This window comes from Microcaecilia unicolor, chromosome 13 (genome assembly GCF_901765095.1).
Source record: "Microcaecilia unicolor chromosome 13, aMicUni1.1, whole genome shotgun sequence".
NCBI classification, from domain to species: Eukaryota; Metazoa; Chordata; class Amphibia; order Gymnophiona; family Siphonopidae; genus Microcaecilia; species Microcaecilia unicolor.
Window position 1 is genome coordinate 16,932,856 of NC_044043.1, and position 15,346 is coordinate 16,948,201.

The window sequence follows — 15,346 nt, forward strand, 5'->3', positions numbered from 1 at the left end:
CCTCACCAGCCCCAGATTCAAATCTCCATACCTGTCTCTCCTTCCTTCCACCCTATACTCCGTTTCCTACTGCCTGTTCCACCATCTTTTAACCCCATTTCCACCCTCACACAATCCCTTCAGAGACCCATCCCCTTCCTCCTATACCCCTCTCCACTACCCCCATCTCTTTTCAGTGCCTCTCATCCTCTCCAGTCGTACAGATCATTCACGTTGTGTCTCAGACTTCCCCCAAACTTCAACCCCCTTTTTACCCCTCTTCTTTTATCTATTTCAGGGCCACCGAGAGGGGTGGCAAGAGGGGGAAATTCCCTAGGCTCGGCCTCCAAAGGGGGCCCAGCGCCGGGGTCTCTCTGTCCCCCTTCTCCTCTAGTGCCATCCATCTTCTGCTTTACAATGTCTCCTGCCGATTTGACATTTCTTCTTTCTTCATGTCTACCATCATTCCCTCTGTGTTTTTAACTGTCATGTCCAGCACCTCCCCTCTTATCCCTGTCCCTATTTCCCTCATGTTCAGTATCTGCCCTCTGTGTCATCATCCCTACCCTGTCCAGTTTCTCCTCTCCTCCTCTCTTCCCTTTCTCCTGTACCCCCCCCCCCCCCCCAGCCAGAATTTCCGCTCTGTCCCCCGACCCTCCCCATGGTACCGCATCTCTATCTCTCTCTGGCTACAGCATATTTCCTACTCTCCTTCCAAACCATCTCATCTTTTTCTTTTCCCTATGGTCAACCCCTCCCATCCCAGCATATCTCCCTTTCTCCCCATGGGTTCAGCTTCTCTTCCCTCTCTTCATCTGAGCTCTCTCTTTTGTGTTCCCCTTCTCCCTCCCTGTAGTCTGGTGACATCTTTCTCCCTATCCCCTATGTGATGTGGCATCCCTTTTACCTTCCCTCCCCATCTCCCTCCCTTTTCAGCTTTACCTCTTATGTCCCCCATCTTCCCTCCCTTTGAAGCATAACCCCCCCCTAGTCCCCATCTTCCCCCTATTCCAGCACTGTCCCCCCATGTCCCCATCTCCTTCCCTTTCAAGCATACCCCTCTCTGGGTCCCCATCTTCCCCCTAGTCCAGCACTGTCCTCCCATGTTGCCATCTCCTTCCCTTTCCAGCATAACCCCCATGTCCCCAACTTCCTCCTTTTCCAGCATTGTCCCTGTATCTCTTATCTCCCCTCCTTTTCTAGTAGTGCCCCATCTCCCTCTTTTCTAGCATTACTCCCTTGTGTCCCCATCTCCCTCCCTTTCTAGCATAACCCCCCCCCCCCCCATGTCCCCATCTCCACCACCATTTTGTAGCCTTGATAAAGTGGCTCCTAGGTCCTTCCGTCAGCATAGTTCTGCTAATGGTATTCCTCAAATCTGAGGCTCCTGGAGTGCCAATATCGCCAAGTCAAAAGGGCCTGGAAGAAGTCCAAGTTCTCATTGAGCTTCATAAAATGCCGCCTCCTTCATCTTCTCATCCCTCTAGGGACTTCTCCATCTATCGGCAGGCTGTTGTCACACCCAAATCTGCAAATACTGCACTCAAGCCCCCCTCAGCAGGAAGCCTCTCGTTTTTTTTATTAATAAATTAGATACCCTAATGAAATCTGTATCTGGACCCTCTGCACCTCCTGCTGACCCCCCCCCCCCCTAACTCCTATCTTGAACCTTCCTTAACAGAGTCACATATAGACTTGTCTATCTGGTCCTCTTTTGAAACTCAAACTCTTTTTCCCCCCTAAAAAAAACTATCTACTGCCCTTGTGATCCTTTTCCCTCTTCCTAGCTTAAGGTACCAGAGTTAGATTTATTGCTCATCCTACTGTCCTTGATTAATCTCAGCCTCTCTTCAGGCCAAGTCCCTGATCTCTGGAAGCAAGTAGTAGTTCATCCTATGTTTAAAAAAAGCCCTCTATTGATCCTACTATTCCTAGTCATTATCACTCAGTTTCAAATCTTTGTTATATGTCAGAAGTGCTAGAAAAAATTGTGTTTACCCAACTCACACCCTTTTCTGAGAAACGTTTTGCTATACTGGCTTCAGGGCTTACCACAGTACAGAAACCATCATGGCAGCTGTTGTCAGTGAACTTCATTTCCACTTGGACCATCATAGAAAGATACTGGCAGTCTTGATAGACCTTTCTGCCGCTTTTGATCTGGTTGACATAAGAACATGAGTAGCCATACTGGGTCAGACCAATGGTCCATCTAGCCCAGCATCTTGTTTTCCAAACAGTGGCCAAGCCAAGTCACAAGTACCTGGCAGAAACCCAAATCATGGCAACACTCCATACTCCAAATCCCAGGGCAAGCAATTGCTTCCCATGTCTGTCTCAATAGGAGACTATGGACTTTTCCTCCAGGAATTTGTCCAAACTTTTTTTAAACCCAGATACACTAACTGCTGTTACCACAGCCTCCAGCAAAGAGTTCCAGAGCTTAATTATTCATTGAGTGAAAAAATGTTTCCTCCTATTTGTTTTTAAAGTATTTCCTTGTAACTTCGTTGAGTGTCACCTAGTCTTTGTACTTTTGGAACGAGTAAAAAATTGATTTATTTCTACTCGTTCTACACCACTCAGGATTTTGCAGACCTCAGTCATATCTCCCCTCATCCGTCTCTTTTCCAAGCTAAAGCGCCTTAATCTGTTTAGCCTTTCCTCATGTGAGAGGAGTTCCATCCCCTTTATCATTTTAGTCATTCTTCTTTGAACCTTTTCTGATTCCACTATATCTTTTTTGAGATACTGCGACCAGAACTGAACACAATACTCAAGGTGCGGACTCTCATATTTATCTTCCTTAGGCATCACTGGTACAGTTTTTTCTTGGTTTGCTTCCTTTCTATCTTATCGCACTTTTCAGGTCATTCTCTCTGACACAACTACACTGGGGTGTACCCCAAGGGTCTATACTCTCTCCTTTTAATCTCTTCTTGAGTCCTCTCGCTGCTGTTATACAGTCCTTCAGAATCTCTGCTTATCTTTATGCTGATGACATTCTGCTGCTCTTTCCTATCACCTCTTCCTCTCCTCCTTTTACTCCTTTACAGATCTGTCTTGACTCATTTGCTAGCTGGCTAAGAGATCATCAATTAGTGGTAAATCTGAATAAAACAGTTGCCTGTTGGTTCTCTGGTTCAACTCTCACTCCTCAATCACTCTATTTGACATATCTATTACACCAGTACCTACCTTTCATAAGTACATGTTGCCATACTGGGGCAGACCAAAGGTCCATGAAGCCTAATATTCTGTTTCCAACAGTGGCCAATCCAATCCCAAAACAGTACAATACATTTTATGTCCCGTCTGCGCGCAACCTTGGAGTCATCTTTGACTCTGCTCTCTCCTTCTCTGCTCATATTCAGCAGATTGCCAAAACCTGTCGTTTCTTTCTCTATAATATTAACAAAATTCGCCCTTTCCTCTCCGAGGACGCTACCAAAACCCTTACCCACACCCTTATCACCTCTCACCTAGACTACTGCAATTTGCTTCTCGCTGGTCTCCCGCTCAGCCATCTATTTCCTCTTCAATCTGTCCAAAACTCTGCTGCGTGTCTTATATTCCTCCAAAGTCACTATACTCACGTTAGCCCTCTCCTCAAGTCGCTTCACTGGCTCCCTATCCGCTTCCGCATACGGTTCAAACTTCTCCTTTTGACCTACAAGTGCATCCACTCCGCAGCTCCTCAGTACCTTTCCACTCTCATCTCTCCCTACACTCCTCCCCGTGAACTCCATTCGCTGGGTAAATGTCTCCTGTCGTCCCCCTTCTCCCCCACTGCTAACTCCCGGCTCCATTCCTTCTATCTCGCTGCTCCCTATGCCTGGACTAGACTCCCTGAGCCAGTACGTCAGGCTCAGTCTCTGGCTGTCTTCAAGTCTAGGCTTAAAGCCCACCTCTTTGCTACTGCTTTCGACTCCTAACCATGACTCTCTTACTCAACACCCTCACTTATCACCCCTACCACTGCAATTTCCCCACCCCTAGCTGTCTGTTCGTCTGTCCAATTTAGATTGTAAGCTCTGTTGAGCAGGGACTGTCTTTTCATGTTAATTTGTTACAGCGCTGCGTAAGTCTAGTAGCGGTATAGAAATGTTTAATAGTAGTAGTATGTTGCTTATTCTAGAAATAAGCAGTGGATTTTCCCCAAGTTCAATTTAATAATGGTCTATGGGCTTTTCCTTTAGGCGGCTAGCCAAACCTTTTTTGAACCCCACTAAACTAACTGCTTTTATCGCATTCTCTGGCAACGAATTCAAGAGTTTAATTACACATTTAGTGAAGAAATATTTTCTTAGATTCATTTTAAATTTACTACTTTCTAGATTCATTGTGTGCCCCCTAGTCCTAGTATTTTTAGAAAGAGTAAACAAGCAATTCACATCTACCCGTTCGACTCCACTCAGTATTTTATATACCACTATCATATCTCCCCTCAGCCGTCTTTTCTGCAAGCTGAAGATCCCAAGCCATTTCAGCCTTTCTTCATAGGGAAGTCATCACATCCCCTTTATCATTTTCATTGCTCTTCTCTGTACCTTTTCTAATTCCGTTATATCTTTTTTGAGATGCGGTGACCAGAATTGCACACAGTATTCAAAGTGCAGTCGCACCATGGAGCAATATAACATCCTCGTTTTTATTTTCCATTCCTTTCCTAATAATACCTAACATTCTATTTGCTTTCTTTGCTACCGCAGCACACTGAGCAAAAGGTTTCAAAGTATTGTCAACGATGATTCCTAGATCCTTTTCCTGGTCGTTGACTCCTAACGTGGAACCTTGCATCACATAACTATAGTTCGGGTTCCTGTTTCCTACATGTGTCACTTTGCATTTGCTCACATTAAACATCAACTGCCATTTGTATGCCCAGTCTCGTATGGTCGTCTTGCAAATGTTCACAATCCTCTTGCGATTTAACAACTTTGAATAACTTGATGTCGTCGGTAAATTTAATTACCTCACTAGTTTTTCCCATATCTAGATCATTTATATATATGTTAAAAAGCAGCAGTCCCAACACAGACCCCTGTGGAACCCCACTATCTACCCTTCTCCATTGATAATACTAACCATGTAACCCTACTCTGTTTTCTATCCTTTAACCAGTTTTTAATCCACAGTAGAACACTATCTCCTACCCTATGACTTTCCAATTTCCTCTGGAGTCTTTCATGAGGTTCTTTAACAAATGCCTTTTGAAAATCCAGATTATACAATATCGACTGGCTCACATTTATCCATATGTTTGTTCTCCCCTTATTTAGGTATTATTCTCAAATCCTCACTTTCTTTTTTGCCACGGTTCTCTCACTTGACCAAAACTAGTTTTCCGCCAGCTACGTGCAATTCGTAACCTCTTTGATACTTTACAATTTCATGCACTAATCCTATCTTTTTTTACCACCTGTCTTGATTATTGTAATGTTGTTTATGCTGGTCTACCTCGTCACACACTAAAGAAACTTCACTCGCTGCAGAACACAGCCATCAGATTGCTCTGCTGTGCTCATCATTATGATCATACTTCTGTTGAAACAATATCATTGGCTCCCCGTTGAGCAAAGGATCCCTTATAGAATTGCCACCCTCACTTTCAAGGTCTTTAGACTTGATATCCCTATCTCTCTTGTTTAACTATTTCTTATTGCCCCTCCAGAACCCTCCATTCATTAAACCATCACCGCTTAGTTCTGCCTTCTCCAAAATGTGCCCACTTGGAATCACAGTGTGATCTTCTTCCTGGCTCCTCATACCTAGAACAATCTCCCCCTTTCTCTCCATAGCAATTCCTCTTTTAAGAATTTTATATTTAAATCTGTTTATTAATTTACAAAGTAAACATGGAAGAAAACATTTTGCAGTACATAAAAATCTGCAGCAAACTCTTCAATGCAAAGCAAAACAATACAGTGCAAAGGCAAAGGGCTCTCTCTCTGATGGCCCCATTCCTATACCTCCGGCATCTAGGAAGGCCCACTAAATGAGCATTTCCTGCTGCTGATCTTTACTGCTACGCTCAAGCGACCGATGTAATAGCTTGATGCAATGCATAAGAAAGCTGTCATATAAAAGTAGGTGCCTGTTAGCAACCTTGGTACATCGGACTATAATGCTGAGATTTCGATCAGATCTAGTTTACATCGCTTTCCAGAGCAGAGGGAACATTGTCTATTCTTTTAAGAATTTTAAAACTGAGCTGAAAACCTAGTTTTTCCGTTTAGCTTTTGGTGAAACAGTTTGCTGTTACTCTTCAACCCTGTCCTTCTTTTGTGTGTTTGCTTTACCTTCTTTTTGCAATGCTTATGTCTCTAAACTTCATACCCTGTTTTCCTATACATTAATGGAGTTCTTTTCTTGTTTCCTGTTTTTTAGACTGTACACCACTTTGTTCTGCCCGTCAGCTTGAACGGTATAGGAAGTTATTGCAAATAAATAAATAGTGTCCCTATCTCCCCCCTTTCCCCCTCCTTCTTCCTTCAACCCCAACCCCTCCACCCAGTACCTCCTTCTTTCAACCCCCCCCCCCCCTCCCCGGTCCAGTGCCTTCTTCTTTCAACCCACCTCCCCGAGTCCAGCACCTCTTTCTGTTCTGCCTCCTCCTCCCGACTGTCAGATCTCCTTTGTTTAGCGGCCCCTGTAGTGTATAACACACTGCCTGTCTGAGCCGGCGTCGAATCCTTCCATGTGCATGTCCCGCCCTTGCGGGAATAGGAAATTGTGTCAGAGGGGCAGGACATGCAGAGGGAAGGATCGGACACCAGCTCAGACAGCATGTTATACGCTGCAGGGGCTGCTAAACAAAGGAAGATTAACGGCCAGGGGTTCTTCGTTTTCTCTTAACTCTCCCAGGATTTCCTGTCCATTTGTCATTTTTCTCTCTCCTTTTTCTTTGTTTTTTTTCAATTTATTTTTCTGCCTCTCTGTCCAGATTTAATTCATTCTTACTATCCAGTCTTTACTTTCCCTCTTTTTACTTCATCTACCTTTGGCTTTTTATCTTTTCTTCGCCCATGCCCTTTCCTCTTATTATCCAGTCTTTCACTAACTCTACCCTCTCTCCATTTCCATCCAGCAGCTCCCCTCTTTCTCTCCCTACCCTTCCATCTAGGATCTTCTCTCTTTCTATCCCCATCCTCCCTTCCACCCATATACCCTCTCTCCTGATCCTTCCATCCAGTGTCTCTCTTTCTCTCTCTCCTTCCTTCTATCCAGTGTCCACCCTTTTCCATTCAGCGTGTCCCCTCTCTCTCCCCATCCTTCCAGTGTCTCCCCTCTTTCTCTCCCTACCCTTCCATCCAACATCTACCTTCTCTTCTGATGCTTCCATCCAGTGTCTCTCTCTCTCCCCTTCCTTCCATCCAGTGTGTGTGTCTCTTTCTACCCTAACCCATTCATCATGTCCCCTCTGTCTCGCCCCATCCTTCCAGCGTCTTCCCTCTTTCTGCTCCCATCCTTCCAGCATCTTCCCTCTTTCCCTCCTTTCATCCAGCATCTCTCCTCTTTCTCTCTCTGTCCAGCCAGGGTTTCCCCTTTTCCCCCATCCTTCACCCCAGCAGCTTGTCTTTCTTCAGCCTTTTTCCATGTCCCCTCTTTCTCTACCCATCATTCCACATCTCTCTCTCTCTCTCTGTTCCCTTCTTCCTTCCAGTGTCTCCGCTCTACTATCATTTCCTCCCTTCTGCTGTCTCCATTCAGAACCTCCTGCCCCCCGCTCCCCCTTCCCCTTGGTATCTGTTTCTTGGCTACTGCTGCTTTTCCTGAATGAGTAGCAGTGACCATGTCAAAACAACAACAACAAAAGAAGCGCAGGGCCGCAGCAGCCTTCAGGCATGCGCTGTCGGGTGTGCCAGTCCTGTGCCCCCCCTCCCCCCTGACGTCAATTTCCTCTGAAGGCTGCTGCGGCCCCGCACTTGCCTTTTTTGTTCTTTTGTTGCCACTGCTGCTCATCGGAAGCCCCAGCAGCTGTGGTGCTAGTGTGGGAAAAAGCGATCCCCTGACCCAGTGTTTCAGTGGGAGACTTTCCTGCTTTGGTGGAAGATGACCCACAAAAGCGGGAGTCTCCCACTGAATGCGGGAGACTTGGCAGATCTGCTACTGCTGTGGGCCCTAAGGCACTGCCCTATTGTCCCAGTGCTGAGTCCGCCCCAATAGGTGCATTGTTATAGAATTAGTCCCTATATGTATAGTCAGTGGTACTAAATATATATGGGCAAGCCCAAACTAAATATATAAACTGTCTGTGTAGGGGATAGATTTTGGTTGCTGCTCTTGCTTTGTTTTCCCTCCAGCAGTAAACATAGAACTCAATTTGAAAACTAATCCTAATATATATTTAAAACGCTATAAGAGTAGAACGCAAAGAAATACTTGCCCATAACCCTTAGACAAGTGATTCCCAAACCTGTCCTGGGGGAACCCTCCCAGTCACGTTTTCAAGATATCCATAATGAATATGCATGAGAGAGATTTGCATACCAAGGAGGGAGTGTATTCAAATCGATCTCATGAATATTCATTGTGAATATCCTGAAAACCTGACTGGCTGGGATTCCCCAGGACAGGTTTGAGAATCACTGCCCTAGATGCTTCCTTTCCTCCCCATATCTTCTGGTTATATTTTAAAGTAGGCTTGCTTTTCTGAAGTAGGCTCTGAAGTTTGTTTATAGCTATTCTGCATGCTTTTTTTAATTTGTCAGTTTGTATTTTGTATTTCTTGTCTTTTCATTCTTTAATTTTTTTAGGCTGCATTTCGATTCAAATTTGTAATTGCGTGATAGGTGCAAGTGCCAACAATTACCTGCTTACGCAGTTTTGATTATTAAGAATATCTGTTTTTCTAATGGCATATTTTAGATTGAAATTCTTGGTAAATTTGTTTGTCTCCTGGCAGCTGACGAACCACGTGACCAGGAATGTTAACAGTGGTCTGCGACCTGCTCTGGGTCGCTCCTGGAGTTTTGTGCCCAGCACACGAATCCTTCTGGAGAAGAAAGAAGGAATCCAGCAAAATAGCAGTACACAGTACACTGCCACCTTAAGCAAGTCATCCCGGCAGGTGAGATGTGGATTTGTGAACATTTTTAGCATCATTTCCTTTAGGCTATCCAGCCTGATACTCAAAAGCAGTTATCTGCATAGCAGCGGCCTCTATACAGATAAATGCCCTAGCTGTGAATTTCCAACTAATTCTATAACAAGATGCCCTCATAAGGCTCTAGTTATGGTGCTTATTATAAACCTAATTTTTAAAGAAAATAAACGCCTACTTTTCTTTACAGAATTGTAGCACAAATGGCAGAGAATGGGTGTACATCCAGATCTAACCACTTACAGCAGTTCTACAGCTTGTGTATGCTCGTAAATTCCTGTGCATGGATGTATGTACAAACATGTGAATTATAGTACTCTCTAATTTACATGCATACTCAGCACATACTCTGTTGGTGGGCAATCAAAGCATGGCACTTTTCTGCTAGTCGGCATTCTATAAGAAGTCATTCTAGAATGTCTCTTGTGAAAAGGATGAGGCTTGCGTGCTGAGGAAGCTCCCACCTCAGGATCCAAGGACCCTCTTTCACTCAGGGTGAGCTGCGTTTCAGTATGTAGATTTTATGCAAATCAATATCCTGCCCCTTTCTACTCGGGATGACCTGGTTCTCAACAAGGCAAACAGAGTCAGTTCTCATCTACAGGATTTCTTTCATACAAATCTTTATTTTCAGCCTCTGGGGCACACTTCTTCTAGCTTCAAACACTTTCACCAGTTTAAACAGTTCTTCCACAGTGTAATCCTCCCTTTTAAACATTTCTTCTGGCCCCATTCAATACCCTTAGATTTTCCAGGCTCTTTCTAACACAGTCCAATTACAGCCAGGCTTCTCTCAGCCCAGCTCAACAAAGCCAGGCTGTTTCTAACACAGTCCAATTAAAGCCAGGCTTCTCTCAGCCCAGCTCAACAAAGCCAGGCTGTTTCTAACACAGTCCAATCCTCTGGGGACACATAGTACCTCTTTGCTGTTCCCAACACACAGTCTTTTCACCACCAGGTCCAGGTCATAGGGCTCAGCTCATACTTCACAGGGAGATCCCTCTGCTTCAGCTACCAGCTTATTTCCCTCTTTGCTTTAGTTACCAGCTCTCAGTTACCAGCTCTCTTTTCCAGCTGCCAGCTCTCCTTCCTCCCTTCACAACTCAGGAGGAGTATAAGTAGTTAATAGCCAAACAGGACCCAGCCCATAACCTGCTGCACCTGTTTCTATCCCCAGGACTCTCCCCGGTCCTAACGACCTCCAGCTATCCTCCAGGACTCGCCCCGGTCCTAGCGACCTCCAGCTATACCTCCCCTTTCTGGCTCCCTTCAGCAACTCACCCAGCCCTTTTCCCTGGACATTTTAGGGGAACTACGCCCTCTAGGGGCCTAACCAGGGTAGGACAGCCTCTTCCTTCTTACACTCTCCAAACTGATAAGTACATAAGTAATGCCATACTGGGTTAAGACCAAAGGTCCATCGAGCCCAGCATCCTGTCCCCGACAGCGGCCAATCCAGGTCAAGGGCACCTGGCAAGCTTCCCAAACGTACAAACATTCTATACATGTTATTCCTGGAATTGTGGATTTTTCCCAAGTCCATTTAGTAGCAGTCTATGGACTTGTCCTTTGGGAAACCGTCCAACCCCTTTTTAAACTCTGCCAAGCTAACCGCTAGCAGATGGGGATGGAGAACTGACATCTGAGAACACCTATGATTGTCCTGTGCAGTCCCCCAGGAGTCAGTATTTCTCAGTCTTCAGCAGATGGACAGGCTAAGCATGTACGTGTTAGGCCCTGGGGGAGAGGGGGAGACAAGATAGCGAAAGAGGAGAAGACAGGATCAAGATCCCCCTCGCTTCCAAAAAAAAAAAAAGTGTGTTAGTCTTTTTCATTCTCTCTGAGGGGCTGAGGCCCACCACAGACTTTTTTAGGCGCATATATAGAATCTCCCCCCTAGTGTGTACCTGGGCAGTGGATAATCCTCGTACATAAACAGTATTTATTAGTTAGGACTAGGGCTGGGACCGGAATCCTCCAGGAGGCTGATAAGCAGCTTTCACACTCTCTCCTGGCTCCGATTGCAAAAGATTATCTCTGTATTAAGACCTTGTAGTTGACACGTCCAGGTTAGAGAAAGGTGCTCTGATTGAGCAATTCTCTTCTAGATGGAGTAATGGAACATAAGAATAGCCATATTGGGTCAGACCAGTGGTCCATCTAGCCCAGTATCCAGCTTCCAACAGTGGCCAATCCAGGTCACAGGTACCTGGCAGAAACCAAAATAGTCCATTTTTCTACCCATTAAAATAATCCCTTTTTTCCAGACACGGTACAATAAGGGTCCAGCGTGCGCCAAAAACACTTGTCCACACTGCCACAGACCAGTTTTATGTTTAAACGTTTTTTATTGACATTGCAGCAACACAAACATTGTCATACAAGCTCTGCATATAACGTCCATCCAACCTCGATCTAAATATACAATTGCTAACTAACATGCAGCATTTGTGAAGTTTATTCCAACATTTATTACCCCATCAAATATACCTATCCTCCCCCCACCCTCTCCCATACCCTTCCTTACCCCCCCCCCCCTTTTACCCCAGACCTGGAAAACCATTCAGTAACAGCCCATGGAGTTCACCCTGCATTTAAAAGTAAACTACGACTTCTATGGCTTAGACTTTGCAAATAAGGGCCCCAGACAGCCAAAAATGTGACTCTCTTTTTCTGTGAGAACCTAGATTCTCCAGCCTCCCAAGACACCAGCTGATGTAACTGGTTTCTCCAGTGCCAGTATGCCGGAGGATCCTTGACTGTCCAGTACTGTAAGATACATTTCCTGGCCAATAAGCTCATCTTACAGAGCATTAATGTTTCAAAGCGATTCCGCCCTCTAAAGGACCCCGGAATGTCTAAAATCAATTGTTCAGCTGTCCCCAGGATCCGTAGCCCCCAACCGCTCCTCCCAATAACCTCGGACTTGTGTCCAGAACCTTTTCAAAATTGGGCAGCTCCAAAACATATGCAGCATTGTGCCAGGGTGTCTTCCACATTTGAGGCAATCTGGGCTGCAATTCCCTCCCATATGTGCTAGTTGAGCTGTAGTTACGTATCCCCTATGAATACAGCGATAGGCACATTCTCTCAAACGAGCATCTGATACTAACAGGGGTATTCGTGCTATTAATTTAGTGATGTCCCATGGTGTTACTACAACTCCCAATTCCTTTTCCCAAGCACTCCTCAGCTGTCTGTAGTCCCTGGGGGGTCGCCATCCTGATATTGTTTTATGAAGCAAGGATATTGTGAGTTCGCCCTCACCAAAAGAGTGAAAAAATTCTCGTACCTTTTCCCCCAACCGAGTTCTCAAAGGATCACCCGGCAAAGAAGTGATATTACTCTACTACTACTACTATTTAGCATTTCTATAGCGCTACAAGGCATACGCAGCGCTGCACAAACATAGAAGAAAGACAGTCCCTGCTCAAAGAGCTTACAATCTAATAGACAAAAAATAAATAAAGTAATCAAATCAATTAATGTGAACGGGAAGGAAGAGAGGAGGGTAGGTGGAGGCGAGTGGTTACAAGTGGTTACGAGTCAAAAGCAATGTTAAAGAGGTGGGCTTTCAGTCTAGATTTAAAGGTGGCCAAGGATGGGGCAAGACGTAGGGGCTCAGGAAGTTTATTCCAGGCGTAGGGTGCAGCAAGACAGAAGGCGCAAAGTCTGGAGTTGGCAGTAGTGGAGAAGGGAACAGATAAGAAGGATTTATCCATGGAGCGGAGTGCACAGGAAGGGGTGTAGGGAAGGACTAGTGTGGAGAGATACTGGGGAGCAGCAGAGTGAATACATTTATAGGTTAGTAGAAGAAGTTTGAACAGGATGCGAAAACGGATAGGGAGCCAGTGAAGGGTCTTGAGGAGAGGGGTAGTATGAGTAAAGCGACCCTGGCGGAAGATAAGACGGGCAGCAGAGTTTTGAACCGACTGGAGAGGGGAGAGGTGACTAAGTGGGAGGCCAGCAAGAAGCAGATTGCAGTAGTCTAAACGAGAGGTGACAAGGGTGTGGATGAGGGTTTTGGTAGAGTGCTCGGAAAGAAAGGGGCGGATTTTACGGATGTTGTAAAGAAAAACGACAGGTCTTGGCGGTCTGCTGGATATGAGCAGAGAAGGAGAGAGAAGAGTCAAAGATGACCCCAAGGTTTCGAGCTGAGGAGACAGGGAGAATGAGAGAGCCATCAACAGAAATAGAAAACGGGGGGAGGTGGGTTTGGGGGGGGGAATGAGAAGCTCGGTTTTGGTCATATTTAATTTCAGGTGGCGTTGAGACATCCAGGCAGCAATGTCAGACAAGCACGCTGAAACTTTGGTTTGGATGCAAGGTGAGATATCAGGGGTAGAAAGGTAGATTTGGGAGTCATCAGCATAGAGATGGTAGGAAAAGCCATGGGATGAGATTAATGAACCAAGGGAAGAAGTGTAGATAGAAAAGAGGAGGGAACCAAGAACAGAACCCTGAGGTACGCCGACAGGCAGAGGGATAGAAGTAGAAGAGGATCCACCAGAGTGAACACTAAAGGTGCGGAGGGAGAGGTAGGAAGAGAACCAGGAAAGGACAGAGCCCTGGAATCCAAGTGAGGACAGGGTATCGAGAAGTATGCTGTGATCGACAGTGTCAAAAGCAGCGGAAAGATCAAGAAGAATGAGGATGGAATATTGACCTCTGGATTTAGCCAGTAATAGGTCATTGGAGACTTTAGTAAGCGCAGTTTCGGTTGAGTGGAGAGGGCGAAAACCAGATTGTAGTGGGTCAAGAATAGCATGTGAGGAGAGAAAATCAAGGCAGCGGCGGTGAACAGCACGCTCAAGTAATTTGGAGAGAAAAGGAAGGAGGGAGATGGGTCGGTAATTAGAGGGACAAGTAGGGTCGAGTGAAGGCTTCTTAAGGAGAGGTGTGACCACAGCATGTTTAAAGGCAGCAGGGACAGTCACAGTGGAAAGTGAGAGGTTGAGAATGTGACAGATAAAAGGAATAAGAGCAGGAGAGATGGCATTAAGAAGGTGGGTGGGAATGGGATCAGAGAAACAGGTGGTACATTTTGAGGAAGAAAGGAGAAGTGTAGTTTCCTCAATAGTAACTTCAGGGAAGGAGGAAAGGGAATGAGGGGAAGGAGAGAGAGGGGAACGGACTAGTGGAGGGAGAGCTGGTGAGGTAGAGAAAGCAAGGTTTATCTTTTGAACCTTGTTGTGAAAGAATTCAGCAAGGGTCTGAGGAGATAATGAAGGGGGAGTTGGGGGAGGGGGCACCTTGAGGAGAGAGTTCAATGTGGTGAAGAGAAGTCGAGGATTAGAGCCAAGAGAGTTGGTCAGTTGGATATAATAATCCTGTTTGGCACGTAAAAGAGCAGATTGGAAGGAGGTCAGCATGAACTTAAAGTGTAAGAAATCAGCAAGGGCCCGAGATTTCCGCCAGAGGCGTTCGGCGGAGCGGGTACAGGAACGTAGGTAGCGGATATTAGAAGTCAGCCAAAGGGGGCGTGTCAAGATGGCGCCGTGAGCGGTTGTGTTTGAAGCAGTCTCCTGCCTTCCCTGCTGAATAAATACATATTTTTCGATCTAAACCCGATATGCCGCACACAAAACGAAAAGGGACGATCCGGGGAGTTCCCCTACCTTCCGGGACATCCACTCCGGCGAGGACAGGCTTGGAGCGCTTCTTCCCTGCGGTTTCCCGCGTTAGCGGAGCGGAGTCCTTAGCGGGGGGGTGCCGGTGAAGCGGTTCTCCCGCTGGACATAGAAACATCTCTTTCCCCGCTATGCTCTATAACTCCTCCTTGCCCAGCAACGCTTGCTAGTCGAACGGGGTTTCCTCTAGGACCCGGAAAGGGTGAATCTGAGGAGCCCAGAGGGGAGCTCGACCTGACGGGGAGATCAGAAGTTGCAGGAGAGACGGAGGTGAATCTAAGTCGGATCTGGCTGAAGCTATTAGAAATTGAAAGAACCCTGAAACAATCTTCTGACGAGGTAAAGACCCTAAATTTACCAGTACAGGAAGTGAAGAACTCTATGGAAGTGATTAATCAAGATTTTTCAAAGAAAATTGAGGCCTTACAGACAGACTCTAAGCAAACGGAAGAATTTAAAGTGGCTGTGATTAAAGATAGTATTGAGACCAGAAGAAAAATGGAACAAATGGAGAATTATAACAGGAGATTAAACCTTCGATTAATAAATTTTCCTAGAATGGTGGGAGTCTCTCCAAATGATATGTTTTGCAGATTTTTGAAAGAAAACCTGAATTTTCCCCAAGAAATAT

At 45.7% G+C, this 15,346-nt stretch overlaps 1 protein-coding gene across 3 annotated transcripts in view; it reads left to right on the plus strand.

Moving 5' to 3' along the window:
• The window catches only part of RAD51D (RAD51 paralog D), a 287,517-nt gene that overhangs the window by 225,444 nt on the left and 46,727 nt on the right, over window positions 1–15,346 (plus strand). For all 3 annotated transcript variants that reach the window (XM_030222483.1, XM_030222485.1, XM_030222484.1), the window contains exon 10: window positions 8,888–9,052. In XM_030222483.1, the coding sequence (XP_030078343.1) occupies window positions 8,888–9,052 (165 nt within the window). The remainder of the gene's footprint in view (window positions 1–8,887; window positions 9,053–15,346) is intronic.